General features: G+C 38.0%; 1 protein-coding gene across 2 annotated transcripts in view; it reads right to left on the bottom strand.

The window, feature by feature from the left end:
* The window catches only part of LGI1 (leucine rich glioma inactivated 1), a 55,274-nt gene extending 53,129 nt beyond the window's left edge, over positions 1 to 2,145 (bottom strand). For both annotated transcript variants that reach the window (XM_069099266.1, XM_069099267.1), the window contains exons 1-2: positions 1,599 to 2,145; positions 1,160 to 1,231 (exon numbers count right to left, since the gene is read on the bottom strand). In XM_069099266.1, the coding sequence (XP_068955367.1) occupies positions 1,160 to 1,231; positions 1,599 to 1,822 (296 nt within the window). In that variant the 5' untranslated portion in view covers positions 1,823 to 2,145. The remainder of the gene's footprint in view (positions 1 to 1,159; positions 1,232 to 1,598) is intronic.
* Between the last annotated feature and the right edge of the window lie 15,696 nt (positions 2,146 to 17,841).

Genomic DNA, 17,841 nt, shown 5'->3' with positions numbered 1-17,841 from the left:
TTCCAACTCTAAGATTCTACATCAAGTAAATTTCTCACTCACTTAAGGACATTAGCTAGTTGATGGTCATTAGCTAAGATATCTATACAACATCAAAACAACTGGCCAATTTAAAGACTTAGATGAAAATATCAGTCAAGCCAGCTTTTTGATATCATATAGACAAAGTGATGGGTTGGTTAAATTTTTTACCTTTTATACCGGTTGCATGGCCCTGTGCAGATAGGCATCTAAAAACCTTAGGCATCCAAACAATCAATGTCTTCAGACCAAAAGCATCCCTTTTGGACCCTTCATTATCCAGTTAGGCTATCTAAATTATCAAAAGAATCATATGATTATAATATTTCTACTTTGTTCTGTGTAGTCAAAACCTGAGCATTGTTTTAAATGTGAGTTATAGAAAGGGTGAGCTCAGTAATATTAAGTCCCCTCTCAAATGTTACAATTCAGAATAAATAACCAGCTAAATCACTGCCACAGAGAGCTGATTCCTTGGTCAAATGTTATTTTTTTGAAATATTCTCAGGCATAGACTTGAATATGTTGGTCCCTGGTGGCCAACTCAAAACATGCAGCCAAGGAGGCTACTCCTTTAAATTGCTAAAGATCAGCTAATGAGCAAAAAAGCAAAAACAAAAATTAAAAAAAAAAACCTGTCAATTGAGAATTCTTAACAATATCTTTAATTACCCATATAGGGAAAGGTAAAAATTGTCTTTTTCCCATGGTAAAGCCCTCATAGCAACTGCGTGCTTAATCTCCCTGAGAGTCAACATCTTGAGTACATATGTTGTCATAATTGGGTCTGTATTGACTAATTCAAGACGAAAGGGCAGAATTACCAAAGACTTAAAGCCAAAATGAAAGTGAAATAGTGGAATGAAATTGGGAGAAATGTTGTAATGGTCAACCAACTTCAGCAATTGCCTTTCAAGTCCCCCGTGGAACAGGTTAACAAATATGCCATCACCCCAGCCAGGCTGTGCATTCTGTTTCCAGAGGGAGATGACAAAACCCGTATCTTTCTTATTTTGTCTGAGTGCACATATACATGTTATAAAACACATCCACGCGTCTCCTAAAACTAATACTCAGCTTTCTAGGGACATGTAATCAATAAGATATAATAAATAATCATGATATAAATATTTCTCACAGGAGCTGCAGAGATGGTGTGAGTATAAAACTCCCTTCTAAGATTTCAGTAAAACCAGATCTCACAAAGGATCTGAAAGAAAAAGAAAAAGAAGCTTATGTTAATCTAGTTTAGCATAACAGTCACTATATTAAAGACTATTTTATGTGACACAATACTGTTCTTTTCCAGATGAAGTCACAGGCAAGAATTCGCTACAGGTTTCTCATAACAATGAACAAAATAATCTAAAGCGGGTTTAAGATCAGCCAGGAGAGGAGGAGAATCAGGATTTTAAAATGCAGCCGGACTGTAATACTGTCAGAAGGCTTGGCATGCTGGAGGAATTTTCCTCCCCAGATCATCCTTCTGTCGGCATGTACAAAATACCAAATGCACTGGTTTATGTTTAAAAAAAAAAATCACACAAATGAAAGAACAAAATGCTTACGGGCCTTACAGTGAGATAACATCAGGAGGAACGCTGCGTGGAATAGATCTGGCATTTTCACATAAAGCATTATCTTTGGTGCAAGTACACAAGGCAGGACATTTTGGCTTCGTTGGTTTCTTCCCTTCAGTCAGCAAAAGCACAGATAAAAAGCATAGGAAATAAGCAATTCTTTTCAAGGGGATGCTGGCATTGCTGGCACTTTCCATTCTTTTGATCTTTTCTGGTTCCATCCAGTAGAAAAAATATCCCCAAACATGAACAGAATGCTTCTGGATTCAGAGGGTGATTGTCTTGCTCTCAGGCCAAGTCCAGAATCCGTCCACCCTTTTCTCTTTGCCTCTGTGCCTGTTTTTGAAAACAGGGACCTGCAGCTGATTCGTGAGCTGCTCCTCACTCAGGCAGTGCACAGCTCCGAGGGAGAGACCTGTGAGGTGCTCTAAGATGGGGAGAATCCAACTGGCTGGAAGAGAAAACAGACTTGCATCACAGCGACAACACTAAGCCCCACACAGCATTGGAGGGCAAAGTGATGTAAGAGAAAATAAACAGCTTTCTGCTTTCACAGGGAGGCCCTTTAATTGTTACCAAAAATAGGGCAGCATTATGGCTTATTAGTGGGTGGGTGGGTGGGTGGGAGCAGTCATCTTGCACTGGATCTCGCTGCAATCTCAGAAGAAACCTTGGGGAATTTTCTTTCCCCATGGCAAGTAAACTCAGAAGTGAAGCTATATTTAAAGCTGACACCCTCTGGAAAATGAAGTTAGCAGAAACTCTCCCCATTATTGGAAAGCCTTTTGATGTTTCCTTTATGCTACCTTATTCAAGTACTCCTACAAAGAAAAATGAGCCCAAGGGAAATAATGATCATAAAGTATCATAAATGTTTGTTGATCAATACCAAGGGATGAGTATGCGTTATTACCAAGGCAGGGGGGGGGAAGGTGGTGTGAGCCTGGATAGATCACAAGATATGCCTCACTTTACCCAAGCAAAGTGTTTCCTGAAAAATTTCCTGAAAATCACATTTTTGTAAATTAAATCCTGTTTTAAATGGCTGCTATATAAAGAAATCAGTTGTATAAGTGAAGAATCCTTTTTTTTTATATGAATAAAGTACTTTTTAGCGGTGGGGTACAGTAGAAAGGAGTACAGTTTTTGAGCCAGGAGATTTGAGTTCGAATTATGGCTACAGTGCTATGTGACCATGAGTCAGAACCTTCATTTCCTCATCTGTAAAACTGGGATAATGACACTTCTTTTACCTATCTTGCTGGGTTGTTGTGAGTATTTTGAACACACTAGGGCTCTACCCTGTCAGTCTCCTCCACTGCTGGGTAAGACCACTGTACTGTCGGTTTCCTTTTTTCCCATTCCCTGCCCTTCCCCCATCCTGAGTATGAGGAAAGTGCTTTGTAAATTATAAAGCACCCATAATTATCACCATAAAAATTGACATTTAAAGGGCACTTTAATGCCTGCAAAATTATACCCACATTGTTTCATTTAATCATCTTAGGTGGTAGGTACTATAGGACAATTAGACATAGTTCTAGACCCAGAAGGGACTTCAGGAGGCAGTTAGTTTAACCCTTCCATTTTAGAAATGAGGAAACTGAGGCCCAGGAAGATCAAATATCCTACCCAAGGTCACACAAGTAGCAACTGGCAAAGGCGGGATTTGAATCTAGGTCCTTTGACTTCAAAATCCATTTCACATTCAAAATCCATTTCACATTCAAAACCCATACTGCCTCTCTTATTACCCCCATTTTACAAATGAGGAAAGTGAGGCTCATAGGAATGAAATGACTTGTCAATGGTCACACAACTGGGATTTAGGTCTTCCAGAGTCCAGGTCTCCATCTACTAACCCAAACTGCTTCTCACAAATGTGAAGTTAATATTTATTTTGAAAGTAGAAAATTCACTATACTGAGTCTGGAGATCTAGGTTCTATTCCAGCTCTGCCAATAAGTAAGAGCAAGTCCCTTTCTTTCTCTGAGCCTTAATTTCTTCACGTCTAGAATGAAGAGGTTGAAAAATGGTCTCTTGAGATCTCTTCCATCTCAAACATTCTATGATTCTATAATTCTGTGTAATCTAGAATTGACTAGAAAGTATAGATCTGATATTTACAGAGAAACATGTATGTATTTATGATCTCATAAGTATAGATGCTCCCTCCAGTGGTATACTTCACAATCCAAATGAAACTTCCCATCCTGTCCAAGTCTTTCCAAAAGTCCTCCAGAGAGGATCTAGCAAATGCCCTGTTTGAAAAAAAAAATCAGTATTAGCTGTGCAATAGTAAGTTGATCAAACTCTCAATCTCACTACACAAATTCTCTTTTTCCAGTCATATGCTTTTTTTTAAAATTTTTTAATTAATTTGTTTGTTTCCTTTTAGTTTACAGGATTCAATTCCACAATTCCTTGAGTTTCACATTTTGTCCCCCCTCCCTCCACTCCCCACCATGGCAGCATATAGTCAAGTATAGGATCTGTAAATACTTTCACATTATACATTAGTCAGGTTATAAAGATGGATTGTATCAGATGGAATGAAAAATGGTAAAGAGGACATAAAACCAAAAAAGAAAAGGAAAAAGATCAGGCATTTTGCTTCCATCTGTATATAAACTCAGTTCTTTCTAGTTCTTTCTCTGGATGCACATATTTCCATCATGAGTCTTTTGGGATTGACTTATATCACTGCATTGCTGGGAAGGGTCCAGTCTATCAAAGCTGGTCATCACACATACGTTGTGTCTGTAATTGTGTACAAATTTCTCCTGGTTCTACTCTTCTCACTCAGCATCAGTTTGTATAAGCCTCTCCAGGTAAATATGAAGACCGTCTGCTCCTCATTTCTTATAGCACAATAGTATTCCATAACATGCATATACCACAACTTGTTCAGCCATTCCCCAATTGATGGACACCCCCTTAATTTCCAGTTCTTTGCCACCACAAAAAGAACTGCTATAAACATTTTTGTACACATGGGTCTTCCTCCCACTTCTATGATCTCTTTGGGATATAACCCTAGGAGTGGTATTGCTGGGTCAAAGGATATGAAAGTATTTATAGCCCTTTGGGCATAATTCCAGATTGCTCTCCAGAAAGGCTGGATCAGTTTACAACTCCACCAGCAATGCATTAGTGTTCCAATTTGCCCACATCCTCTCCCGCATTTGTCATTTTCCTGTTTTGTCATCTTAGCCAATCTGACTGGTGAGATGTGGTACCTCAGAGTTGTTTTGATTTGCATTTTTCTAATCAATAGTGATTTAGAGCATTTCTTCATGTGCTTATAGATATCTTTAATTTCTTTCTCTGAAAATTGCCTGTTCATATCCTTTGACCATTTATCAATTGGGGAATGACTTGTATTCTTATACATTTGACTCAACTCTCTGTATATTTTAGAAGTGAGTCCTTTGTCAGAGACATAGGTTGTAAAGATTCTTTCCCAATTTCCCACCTCCCTCTTCATCTTGGCTACATTGGCTTTGTTTGTACAGAAGCTTTTCAATTTCATGTAGTCAAAATTATCCATTTTACATTTTATAATGTTCTATAATTCTTGTTTAGTCATAAAATCTTTCCCTCTCCACAAATCTGACAGGTAAACTATTCCTTGTTTTCGAGACTGCTTACAGTATCAACCTTTATACCTAGATCATGCACCCATTTAGACTTGATTTTGGTATATGGTGTTAGATAATGGTCTATGCCTAGTTTCTGCCATACTATATTCCAGTTTTCCCAGCAGTTTTTGTCAAATAGTGAGTTCTTATCCTAAAAACCAGGGTCTTGGGGTTTATCAAACAATAGATTACTGTAGTCATTGACTTCTGAATCTCGTGTGCCTAATCTATTCCATTGATCCACTCCTCTATTCCTCAGCCAGTACCAAGTAGTTTTGATGACTGCTGCTTTATAGTCCACCTTCCCTAGCATTTCTTTTCATTAATTCCCTTGATATTCTCGACCGTTTGTTCTTCCAAATGAATTTTGTTACTATTTTTTCTAGCTCTATAAAGTAGTTTTTTGGTAAATTAATTGATATGGCACTAAATATATAATTTAATTTAGGTAAAATTGTCATTTTTATTATATTAGCTCGACCCAGCCACGAGCAATTGATATTTTTCCAATCAGTTAGATCTGACTTTATATGTGTGAAAAGTGTTTTGTAGTTGTGGTCATATAGGTCCTGGATTTGTTTTGGCAGGTAGACACCCAAATATTTTATAATGTCTACAGTAACTTTAAATGGGATTTCTCTTTCTATCTCTTGATGTTGAATTTCATTGGAAATATATAGGAATGCCGGGGATTTATGTGGGTTTATTTTATATCCTGCAACTTTGCCAAATTTATTTATTGTCTCAAGTAGTTTTTTACTTGATTCTCTAGGATTCCCTAAGTATATCATCATATCATCTGCAAAGAGTGATAGCTTGGTCTCTTCTTTGCCTAATTTGATTCCTTTGATTTCTTTTTCTTCTCTAATTGCTACTGCTAACATTTCTAGTACCAGATTGAATAAGAGGGGTGATAGTGGACACCCTTGTTTCACCCCTGATCTTATGGGAAATGCTTCTAGCTTCTCCCCATTACATATAATACTTGTTGATGGCTTTAAATAGATGCTACCTATTATTTTATGGAAGGCTCCATTTATTCCTATACTTTCTAACGTTTTTAATAGGAATGGATGTTGTATTTTGTCAAAAGCCTTTTCTGCATCTATTGAGATGATCATGTGGTTTCTGCTAGTTTTATTGTTGATATGATCAATTATACTGATGGTTTTCCTAATATTAAACCATCCTTGCTTTCCTGGAATGAGTGCTACCTGATCAAAATGTATTATTCTTGAGATAAGTTGCTGTAGTCTTTTTGCTAGTATTTTATTTAGAATTTTTGCATCTATATTCATGAGGGAGATTGGTCTATAATTTTCTTTCTCTGTTTTATCTCTTCCTGATTTAGGTATCAATACCATATTTGTGTCATAAAAAGAATTTGGTAGGACTCCTTCACTAATTTTCCCAAATAGTTTGTAGAGTATTGGAATCAATTGTTCTTTAAATGTTTGATAGAATTCACTAGTAAATCCGTCTGGCCCTGGAGATTTTTTCTTAGGGAGTTGATTGATGGCTTGTTCAATTTCTTTTTCTGAGATGGGGTTATTTAAGTAATTTACTTCCTCTTCAGTTAATCTGGGCAACTTGTATTTTTGTAAATATTCATCCATTTCCCTAAGATTGTCAAATTTATGTGCATACAATTGGGGAAAATAATTCCTAATTATTGTTTTGATTTCCTTTTCATTGGAGGTAGATTCACCCTTTTCATTTTTGATAACTGGTAATTTGGTTTTCTTCTTTCTTTTTTTTTATCATATTGACTAAGGCTCTATTAATTTTGTTGGGTTTTTTTTTTCATAAAACCAGCTCTTAGTTTTATTAATTCAATAGTTTTCTTAATGTCAATTTTCTTAATTTCTCCTTTGGTTTTCAATATTTCTAATTTAGTATTTAATTGGGGATTTTGAGTTTGTTCTTTTTCTAGGTTTTTCAATTGCATGCCCAATTTGTTGACCTCCCTTTTCTCTAATTTAATCATGTATGCACTCAGGGATATAAAACTTCCCCTAAGAACTGCCTTTAATGCATCCCACAAATTTTGGTATGTTGTCTCATTATTATTATTCTCTTGAATGAAATTACTGATTGTTTCTATAATTTCTTGTTTGACCCACTCATTCTTTAGGATTAAATTGTTTAATTTCCAATTACTTTTTAATCTGTCTTTCCATGGCCCTTTATTGAATATATTTTTATTGCATCATGATCTGAGAAGGATGCATTTACTATTTCTGCCTTACTGCATAGAATTGTGAGGTTTTTATGCCCTAGAATGTGGTCAGTTTTTGAGTATGTGCCATGAACCGCTGAGAAGAAAGTATATTGCTTTTTATCCCCATTCAGTTTTCTCCAGAGAGCTATCATACCTATCCTCTCTAAAATCCTGTTCACCTCCTTAACTTCTTTCTTGTTTATTTCGAGGTTAGATTTATCAAGTTCAGAGAGGGGGAGATTAAGGTCTCCCACTAGTATAGTTTTGCTATCTATTTCTTCCTCTAATTCCTTTACCTTCTCCTCTAGGAATTTGGATGCTATACCACTTGGTGCATGTATGTTAAGTAATGATATTGCTTCATTCTTGATGGTGCCTTTTAACAGGATATAGTTACCTTCCTTATCTCTTTTAATTAGGTCAATTTTTGCTTTTGCTTTATCTGGGATAAGGATTGCTACCCCTGCTTTTTTAACTTTAGCTGAGGCATGATATATTTTACACTAGCCTTTTACCTTTACCCTGTGTGTATCCCTCTGTTTCAGATGTGTTTCTTGTAAACAGCATATTGTAGGATTATGATTTCTAATCCATTCTGCTATCTGTCTCCGTTTTATGGGAGAGTTCATTCCATTCACATTTACAGTTATGATTGTTATCTGTTTCTTTCCCTCCATCCTATTCCCACCCCTGTTAATGTTCATATTTTTCCCCCCTTCTCCCTTCCCCTCCTTAATAGTTTTCCTTTTGACCACCGCCTCCCTCAGTATTCCCTTATCAGCCCCCCTCCCTTTTCTTCCCCTTCCCCCTTACTTCTTCCCTCCCTACTAACCACCCCACCCTTTCATAGCCCTTTCCCCCTCCTACTGCCTGTAGGATATTTTTATACTTAATGAAGTATGTTATTTCTTCTTCACACCAAGAGTGACAGGAACAAATCTCATGCGAAGCTCCTCTCCCTCCCCTCTTTCCCTCTAAAATGATACTTTTTGCGTTTCTTCTCCATAGAGTCCTATGCTTAACTGGTTGTACCAGAACCAATGAGGGAAAAGCTTATATGCTTCCCAACTCCCTCCCTTTTTTTTTCTCTGCTATACAGTTTTTATGCCTCTTTGTGTGGCATAATTTACCCTTTTCCACTTCATCCATTCCCTTTCTTCCACTGCAGTCCCTTTGTAGCCCTTAATAAGATTTTTTTTAATCGTCATTTTGTGTATTTTATAGTCATACCCTCTACTTGTCTATAACTAGTTTGCTCTTATCAAATAGCAGGGTGTGTGTGTGTTCTCCTTGTTTACCTTTCCAAGTCACTGTTGCATCTTGTAATTGGAGATTGAATTTTCCATTGAGTTCTGGCTTTTTTATCAAGAAGGTCTGGAACTCTGTTATATCGTTGAATGACCATCTCTTTGCCTGGAAGAATATGCTCAGTCTCGCTGGGTATGTGATCCTTAGTTGTAACCCGAGCTCTTTTGCCTTCTGGAAAATTATATTCCACTGCCTCCAATCTTTCAGTGTAGAGGCTGCCAAATCCTGTGCGATCCTCACTGAGGACCCTCAATATTTGAATTGTTTCTTTCTAGCCACTTGAAGTATTTTCTCTTTTATCTGGTAGTTCTGGAGTTTGGCCACAACATTTCTAGGACTTTTCAGTTTGGGATCTCTTTCAGCAGGTGTCCAGTGGATTCTCTCGATTTCTATCTTACCCTCAGGTTCTAGTATCTCAGGGCAGTTTTCCATAACAAGCTCTTGGAAAATGTTGTCCAGGCTCATTTTTTCATCATGGTTTTTTGGTAGGCCTATGATTCTCAGATGATCTCTCCTGGATCTTTTTTCCAGGTCAGTTATTTTTTCTTTGAGGTATTTTACCTGTTTTTCTAATTTTTCATTCTTGTTGTTTTGTCTGACTAATTCTTGGTTCCTCATAGAGTTATTTGTTTCAATTTGATTGATTCTGGTTTTTAGCAAATCATTTTCCTTGGTTAATTTTTGGAGCTCCTTTTCCATATCATACACTTTTCTTTTTAGAGAGATGTTTTCTTCATTATAATGTTTTTCTAATTCTGCTATTTTGGTTTTGAGAGAATTATTCATTTTGTTTTCTATCTCTCTCATTCAGTTTTCAAAGTTCCTTTTGATCTCATCTAGGAGAGCCTTCTGTGCTTGGGACCCATTACCTGTTGATGAGATGTCCTCAATACAATTTTCAACTAGTAAAATCCTGTCCATAATTTAAGGCCTACCTAAAATACCACCTTTTCCATGAAGCCTGTCTGAATTTCCTAATTGTAAGTATTTTCTTCCTAAAATTCTTCAGAATACTTTATTTGTAGCTCTTTTACAGATCTGTGGACCTTTATGAAACTCATGCATATACTGTTTTGTATTTTATATGTGTCTCATTTTCATATTCAATTTAATTCTATTTAATAAATAACTATTACTTGTGTATTCTAGTCTAGGCACAGAATAGGCAAGCGTTGAATTAGCTGAGAATAATGGGTAGAGTTCTGGGGTAGAAATCAGAAAGATCTGGGTTTAAATCTGACCTCTGAACCTCACTAGCTTTATGATTGTGAACAAGTCATGGAATCTCTTCATCTTTTAGTTTCTTTATCTATAAAAGGAACATTAAAAAAGAAAAACAAAGTTGTAGTGCCTACTTTACAGGATTGTTGGGAAATTGAAATGAGATAAAAGTTTGTAAAGAGGTATGAAAAATTTCAAGCACTACATGAATCTCAGTTACTAATGTCATAGGCATTGAGAACATAAAGGCCAAAATGAAAGAGCCTTTGCCTTAGAGAGTTTATAATTTAATGCGAGGGATAAGATATGCTAGAATAAGCATGACAAAATGCAGAACGTGAAAAGTACAAAGGAGAAATACAGAAAAGGGGCTCTAAGAAAATCCAGTGTCATATGGGATCAAGACCTATAGCAGATTCTGGAAGAGTAGTACAATGGAAGTGGTGGGCAGACAAGAAATTGTGATCATAAAGGTATAATTCTGAATCTTGGAATTAGGGCAATACCCATGCTTTGTAATCTACATATGAAATGGGGCAGGGTCTCTAAATGTCACCCCAGTGTGGTTAGAGCTCTGCATGGACCAAGCCTCTCAACTCTAAAGGCTGCCAAGGAGGTTTCACATTCAAAGAGAAATGTCTACAAATAGCCACCATTCATGAACTGCATTAGAATGGTTTGAAGATGCCATCTTGTGCCAGCAGCAGCTGGCCCTTTGTTTTTTAAAATTTTCCTATGCTCAGCTCTCCTCTATGTAGCAGCAAGCACCCCAAGCACATCCTCAGGGTTTGCTGCCCATACAGGTTCTTGGATCTGCTTTGATAAAGGAAAGCAACTCAAAATGGGTTAACAAGCTTACTTTAATCAGTCAGACATATATCGTTTACCTTGTTCAGGGGAAAAGGTCAGCACCCCGAACTTCAAAATATACAGGCAGAATTATCAAGACAGAAACAGATCAAGTAGACAGATTTCCAAACTGTCCAACGATTACATCCATACCCAGTCAACATCTGGGTTTCCACATCTGGGTTTTTCAAAGCCGGGGGGGCCCAGGACAACGGCTTCCCAGAATACAGATCAAATCACAGAACACTTCTCAAAGTGAGCCCCCAAAACAAAGCTACACATCAGGGCTTATATAGCCTTCTCCTGGCTCAGAGAATGTAACAACCTTATTGACTCACTGGCCAATCAAGAAGTATCTACTGAAAAACAAGCCTCCCACCCCAGGCTCCAGGTGCACTTTAGCCTAGGGGCAGGGAAGATCTTCCGAATTTGCATTCCCATTACACTCTATTATAGTACTTTTCTCCTTTCTTCTCTTCCTTTCTTTCTCCTTTTATCCTCTGCTGCCTTTTGCTTCCTTTATCTTCCCTCCTCATCTTCTGTCCTCTTCTTTACTTCTTTTTCTCATTCCTCTCCCACATACATTTTTTTCAGGTCAGAAAGCACCTGACCTTATCCTATTGGATCGTAGTATATGTCTACTTACTAGTGGTGGGGGCAGAGGAGCATCTGTCAGGATGCCATTAGTACTGTGACAGGAGGGATCAGGATTGAGATGGGATATAGGAAAGGGTTTATAGAATATTAGTAAGGACTGGTTCAGAGATTCAGACACACTCCAAAAAAGTCACGCTTAGTTCAGAGGGGCTCCAAGAGGTGAGCAGTTGTGTAGGCAGAGAATACTAATTGATTTAAATAGTATCCTATCTTAGAGAATGAGCAAAATTTAAGGAAGTAAATGTGTTGCAAAGAGAGTAATGGGATGTTTTCCAAAGCCCAACAGAGAGAATGGCTGTTCATGGCTGAGATGCCATGATGCAGCTAGCACAGCCTTTCAGAAAAGACAGAGGGAGCTAGTTAAGGGAATAGGGAAAGTTAAAATGTTAATATATATCTTCAAGGCTGAACAGAAACATAATCATCCTGCTTATGGCATCTGAGTATTGGCTCTCAGTTTGGGCAAATCTTCAAAGAGAATTTCTCCAAAGGTTTACAGGAAAATGGAAGAGATAGAAACAGTTCTACTCCCTTAGGTAGGATTTCTGGGAGGCAAGTAAAGGAAGGCCCAAATTCATTTAAAATTTTTCATTTAAAAAAGAAAAAGACTGACTCTCCTTTTTTTTCAGGAGTATACAATGATTGTGCAATGGCATTGGACCTTTATGCGCTTAAGCCAGCCCCTGGCAAAATGATACTAAGTATGAAACCCTTTGGGGTTTTCTTTCCTCCCCTCCCCTTCCCCAAATCTCTGGTGCCCCAGGAGAACAATATGATACTTCCTGTTTTGGTGTCAGAGGACCTGGGTTCTAATTTTGGTTCTGGAACTTACCACTTGGATGACCTTTGGCAAGTCACAACCTCATAGAGTCTGGAGATCTGGAGATCCCGACTCTGGTAACTCGTTACATGAACCTAGGAAAGTCACAGTCTCCCTTGCCTGCAGTGTATTATCCTAAAGAATGATGGAGTAAAATTAGACGATTGCTAGGGAACTTCTTGCTAAAATTGCTAATGAGGTAATTCACACAAATGTGTTAATTAATGACAGGAAACAGCAGAGTATTTTAGCTTTTAACTTTTTTTTCTCTCAACAGTTTTGAATCCAAAAGAAAGAAACTCAAACTGTAGAATTTCAGGCACTAGCTAGTAGGGGGAATATTTGAGGCCAAAGGGAGTATTTATGTTTGAGGACAACAGGAATGTGTCAAATCATCACCTAAATGTGCCAAATCAGCCCCTAAAAAAGATGTGGGTCAGAGTAGGAAAAAGAGTTAGAGGGTCTAACTGGTAGGGTCTACCCTTTTCCCTCGTCCTGGCCACATAACTGCAAAGGTGGCTGCTGGTCAGAAGAGGAGTTTGTGTCTTGTTGTAGAACAAGGAGAAAGGAGAAAAAGAAAGGTAGACAAGTTGCTAGAAGGTATCAAGGAAACCCTAGGTTCTTCTTGGGCCAAAAAAAGAAACTGAAGCCCAGAGAAGGAAGTGACTTACCCAATGACACATAATTAGCAGAATCAGGAGAAGAAACCAGGCATCCTGCCTCCCAGCCACTTGCAGGTTTCTTTCTAATGATCTTTGTTGTGATGATGGTGGTGGTCAATTTGTTTTTTACCTGGACCTTTGATTTCACCAGTTGTAGAAACCCCCTCCACCAATGCAGATCTTCAACTTATCTGTAATTTATAGCCTTTGGCAATTGTCTGGGGGCACTGAGAGATAACTTTCCCATGGAGTCACACTGCCAAAGTGTGTCCCTGGCAGGATCTCAACCCAGAGTTTCCTTATGCTAAGGCTCATCTGCGACTATTGACTGCCAGTTACACAGTGCTGTTGATTCTAAGCTAGGAAAGAGGAGAGCAAATGAAGGGGCAGAGGGTCATTTCATATTGGGAAGACCCTACAAGGGCACATTAGGAACATCTTTGGGAAACTCATGTGCATTAATCAACAATCCATTAGCAAAAGTCAGCTGAAAGCTGTCCATGATGAGTCTAGGACAAACTAGATGATTTTTCTCTGGCAAGAATCATGATGATTTTACCTCCAAGAAAGGGAAAATCTCATACAGAAGTCACAACCAGCGTTTTTGAGTTCCTTTTTAAAAATGTAAATAAAATCATAGGTTTAGAACTGAAAAGTTCCCTTATTTTACAGATGAATATTTTTTAGGATAAGACACTACAGCCAAGGGAGACTGTGATTTTCCTAGGTTCACATCATTTTACAGATGATCGAAGGGACTTGCCCAAGCATCACAGAGGTAGTAAGGGCAGAACCAGATTGAATCCAGGTTCTTTCACTGAAAATCTGATATACTTCCCACTGTACTGTAATGTGCATGAGGTAAATGTGCTGTTTCTTGTTGAAATGTTCCTAAGTTATAATGGAAAAATGGGAAACTGCGATCCCCAGATCTCCATAAAACATCATTTCAACTATTCAGCATAAAGAGAGATGTGATCACAGCACTGGCCCTGTCCCTGGCTTTCCTATAGCTTCTGTTGTTCAGTAGTTTTCAATCATGTCCAACTCATTGTGGCCCCATCTGGAGTTTTCTTGGCAGAGATACTGGAGAGGTTTGCCATTTTCTTCTTCAGCTCATTTTACAGATGAGGAAACTGAGGCAAAAGGGTTAAGGGATTGGGAAGATGAGTTTTCCTGACTCCAGGCCTGGCTTTCTTTCCACCATGCCACCTAGCTGCCCTTTCTATAGCTAAGGGATAGATTTCAGTCAGTTAGTTGATAGGCACTTATTAAGTACTTACTATGAACCAGTCATGGTGCTAAACACTGGAAACACAGAGGCAAAAATATGGTCCTTGTCCACAAGAAGCCCACATTCAAAAGGGGGAGAGAACATGCAAATAACTATGACCATACAAGTTATATTTGGTCTAAATGGAAAGTAATCTCAAAGGGAGGGCACTAGCAGTGGGAGGCACCAAGAGGAACTTTTAACAAAAGGTGAGGTTTCAGCTGAGTCTTGAAGGAAGCCAGGGAATCCAGGAGAGGGAAGGGAAGAAGGAGGGCATCCCAGGCATGGGGAGCAGCCAGTGCAGAGACTGGAGTCTGGAGATGGAGTGTCCTTGGAGAGGAATAGCTAATAGGCTTGCAGGGGACAGAACACCCATTTGGCTCCAGACATGACTGGGGCTGCTCTGATTACAATGACCCTGGAGGTATCTAGGTCAGGTGCAGATGTTTTCAGTCTACCTGCATCCCTGTTGTTCTCCCCTGCACTCACCCCCTTCCTACCTGGTTCGACCCACCCCATCCCTACTGGCTTAGAAACAAACAACTCTCAGTCTAATTTCATAGAGACAAAACCAAAATAAATAGTTACGGCTTTATATTTACCCAACACTATGTGGTTTACCGTATACTTTCACTTCCATTGTATCATTTCAGCCTCACAATAACTCTGTCAGGTAGACAGGGCAGTATAATGATTACCATTTTACAGATGAGGAAACGGAGGCTTCAGGCAACGAAGTGAGTTCTAGAGCTTTAAAATGGCAGGGTTGAGGCTCTAGCCTTGTTCCCTGGACTCCTAAGTCCACTCTTTTTCCCACTTTGTCTATACTGTTAAACAAATGGAAACACTGGTAATAATATTAGCTAGCATTTAAGGTACTATGCTAAATGCTTTACAAATATCATCTCATTGGATCCTCACAACAACCTGGGAGGTAGGTGTTATTATTATCCTCATTTTACAGATGGGAAAACTGAGGCAAACAGAGGTTAAAGTGACTCACCCAGGGTCACACAATTAGTAAGTATCTGAGTCTGGATTTGAATGCGGGTCTTCCTGACTCAAGGCCCAGCACTCTATCAACTGTACTATGTCTTTCATAATTATATATTTCTCTTCCAGTCCTTTACTTGAAGGAATTATTACTCAAAATGAATTTCATTCTCTGTTTTAATTGCTAATACTGTGATAATCTAGAATGAGAGAAATTTCTTCCCAAATGCTCAAATTTCTCTTTTTTTCATTACTGTTACTTTTTCTTATCTTTCTGATAACCTCCCATACCTTCAACAACAAAAAAAATTAGAACAAACCAGGCATTGCTTATGTCTGATGGTACATGCAACATTTTGCACCCTTACTTTGACCTTCCAAACTTCTACCTTCCAACCAAGAGAAAGGAAGTGTGTTTAATTATTAGTTCTCTGGAATCTAGAGTTCTACTTATTTTACTTTGTCTTTGGTAGAGTTCTGAATTCTTTCCCTGTTACTTTTCTTTATATTGTTGTAGTCATCTTGTAACTGTTATCCTTTGTTCATCAAGGTCTTCCCAAGTTTTTCTGAATTCTTCATAGTCATCATTACTTATATACAATAATAGTCTGGCATATTAACTGACCACAATTGTTCAGACATTCCCCATTCGAAAGACAATCGCTTTATTTGCAGAGGCTTACCTTTTTTTTTCATACTCAAATAACAGCAAGCATTTATTAAACTCCTACTATGTACCAGGCACTGTGGTAAATAAATGTTGGGGATTCAAAGAAATATGAAAACAGTGCCCTCTTTCAAGGAGCACACAGTCTAATGGAGAATACAAATTAATAACTAGGTATATACAAGGTATAGGTAGAAATCATCTCAGAGACTGTTGGGAGGAGAGGGGGCTGGGAAAAGACTCCTAAAGAAAATGAGAATTGAGCTGAGATGTGAAGGAAGCTACAGAAATCTAAAGGCGGATGTGAGAAGGAAGAACATTCTGCCAAGGGAGAGAAATAGTGCAAAGTGCTGCTATGAATATTGTTTATATTTATGGGACCTTTGCTCTCTCTTTGGTTTCCTTGGAATAGATATCTAGAGGTGGGACCACTGGGTATAAGTACATCTTCAAATTAGTAACTTCTCTAGTATAATTTTGGAAAGCTCAACTTTCCATTAAGATTAATTCCTGAAGGGATCCAGATAAATGATGTTTTACTGTCTTTAATGCAAGCAACTTTAGTTTTTCAAAACTCTTCCTCTAAAAATAGTTCAGATAGCAGATTTATTTCCCTTAGAATGCCCTACTAGCTTTCTGTCATTACTAGCGCTGGTCTGTTTCTCCCTAAAGAAAAACTGACAACTTTATTTATGTGAGCCTTATTGATTTTGGAAATGAGAGGTAGCTAATTTTTAATTCAAAAATATGTTCTCTGTTTTACCCAACATATTCCCAGACTTGTCTGAAAGTGTATGAGAATGAGCTATATTAAATATTACAGTAAGAAAAACTTAGGCAACTTACTTTGTTGCAAAGATAATAATGAGATGGATATATTATTACAAAGCTAAACAGAAATAATTTGGAATTATTTTGTATTTTGGAAAATCTACCACTTTACCCTGTTCCAGTACTTGTTTTAGTGTTTTAAGGATTTATGATTTAATCTATGTAAGTACTTACTGATTCTGTCTCAGCCCTCAAGCCTCACATTGCTTACTTAGGAGTAGGCAACACAAAAACACAAAAAATCATTACCTGGTGGCCAACCCTCTAGTGATGAGCAGCTTTGAACTTAGCTAGGCTGATTCTTAAATGGTTTAGGTATAATTCATCCTCAAGCTCCCACTCCAGGCCTTTCCATCTTGATAGAATATCAATCCATTGATAAGCACTTACTATGTGACATATACTGTGCTATGTGATAGGGATATAAAGACATAAATGTAATGGTCCCTACTTTCAGGGAGTTTACATTACTTTTTGCTACTGTTTGTTGTTCATTCATTCTAGTTTTGTCTGATTCTTCATGATCCTTTTTGGAGTTTTCTTGGCAAAGATACTGAAGTGGTTTGCTATTTCCTTCTCCTAGGGGTAGACAATACCCGCAGAGTTTATGTTCTGTTGGCATAGACTTTGATTCCTTAGAATCCTCTTTATGCCCCAGTGAGGTATTACAGTAGGATTTTGGAGAAGTCATAGATAACTTGGACTTATCTGTTAGAAGTAACAGATACTGCAGATCTCCTGGAGTCCCTCTGGACTGAGCATGGCTTGTTTGGAGCATGTATTTTCACCAAGAACAATACTTTAATCCAAAAGAATGAAAGTGATGATAGAATTCTCCTAATGGGAGAAAAATCATTGTGGGTAGTATTTTAGGGCAAAGGGAACTTTCCCATAATTCCTTAAGCCAGGATGCAGGAAGGCCCCTGTTCACAGGGCTGGTTACTCTTAAATATAGGTTATTGGTCAAGTCCGGGTACATATAGCCTTAGGCTCATTTCCCCACACTTTCCTTTCCTTGATATTTTAGTTAAAATTTTTCATATCTGGAATATGAAAATGCAGTAAGAACTTTTTTTCTATATTTTCTTCAGTATAGC

This window comes from Petaurus breviceps, unplaced genomic scaffold, assembly GCF_028583685.1.
Source record: "Petaurus breviceps papuanus isolate PSGF00001 unplaced genomic scaffold, PetGlider_PUasm1.0 37, whole genome shotgun sequence".
Lineage (NCBI taxonomy): Eukaryota > Metazoa > Chordata > Mammalia > Diprotodontia > Petauridae > Petaurus > Petaurus breviceps.
This window is presented reverse-complemented; position numbering and strand designations above follow the sequence as displayed.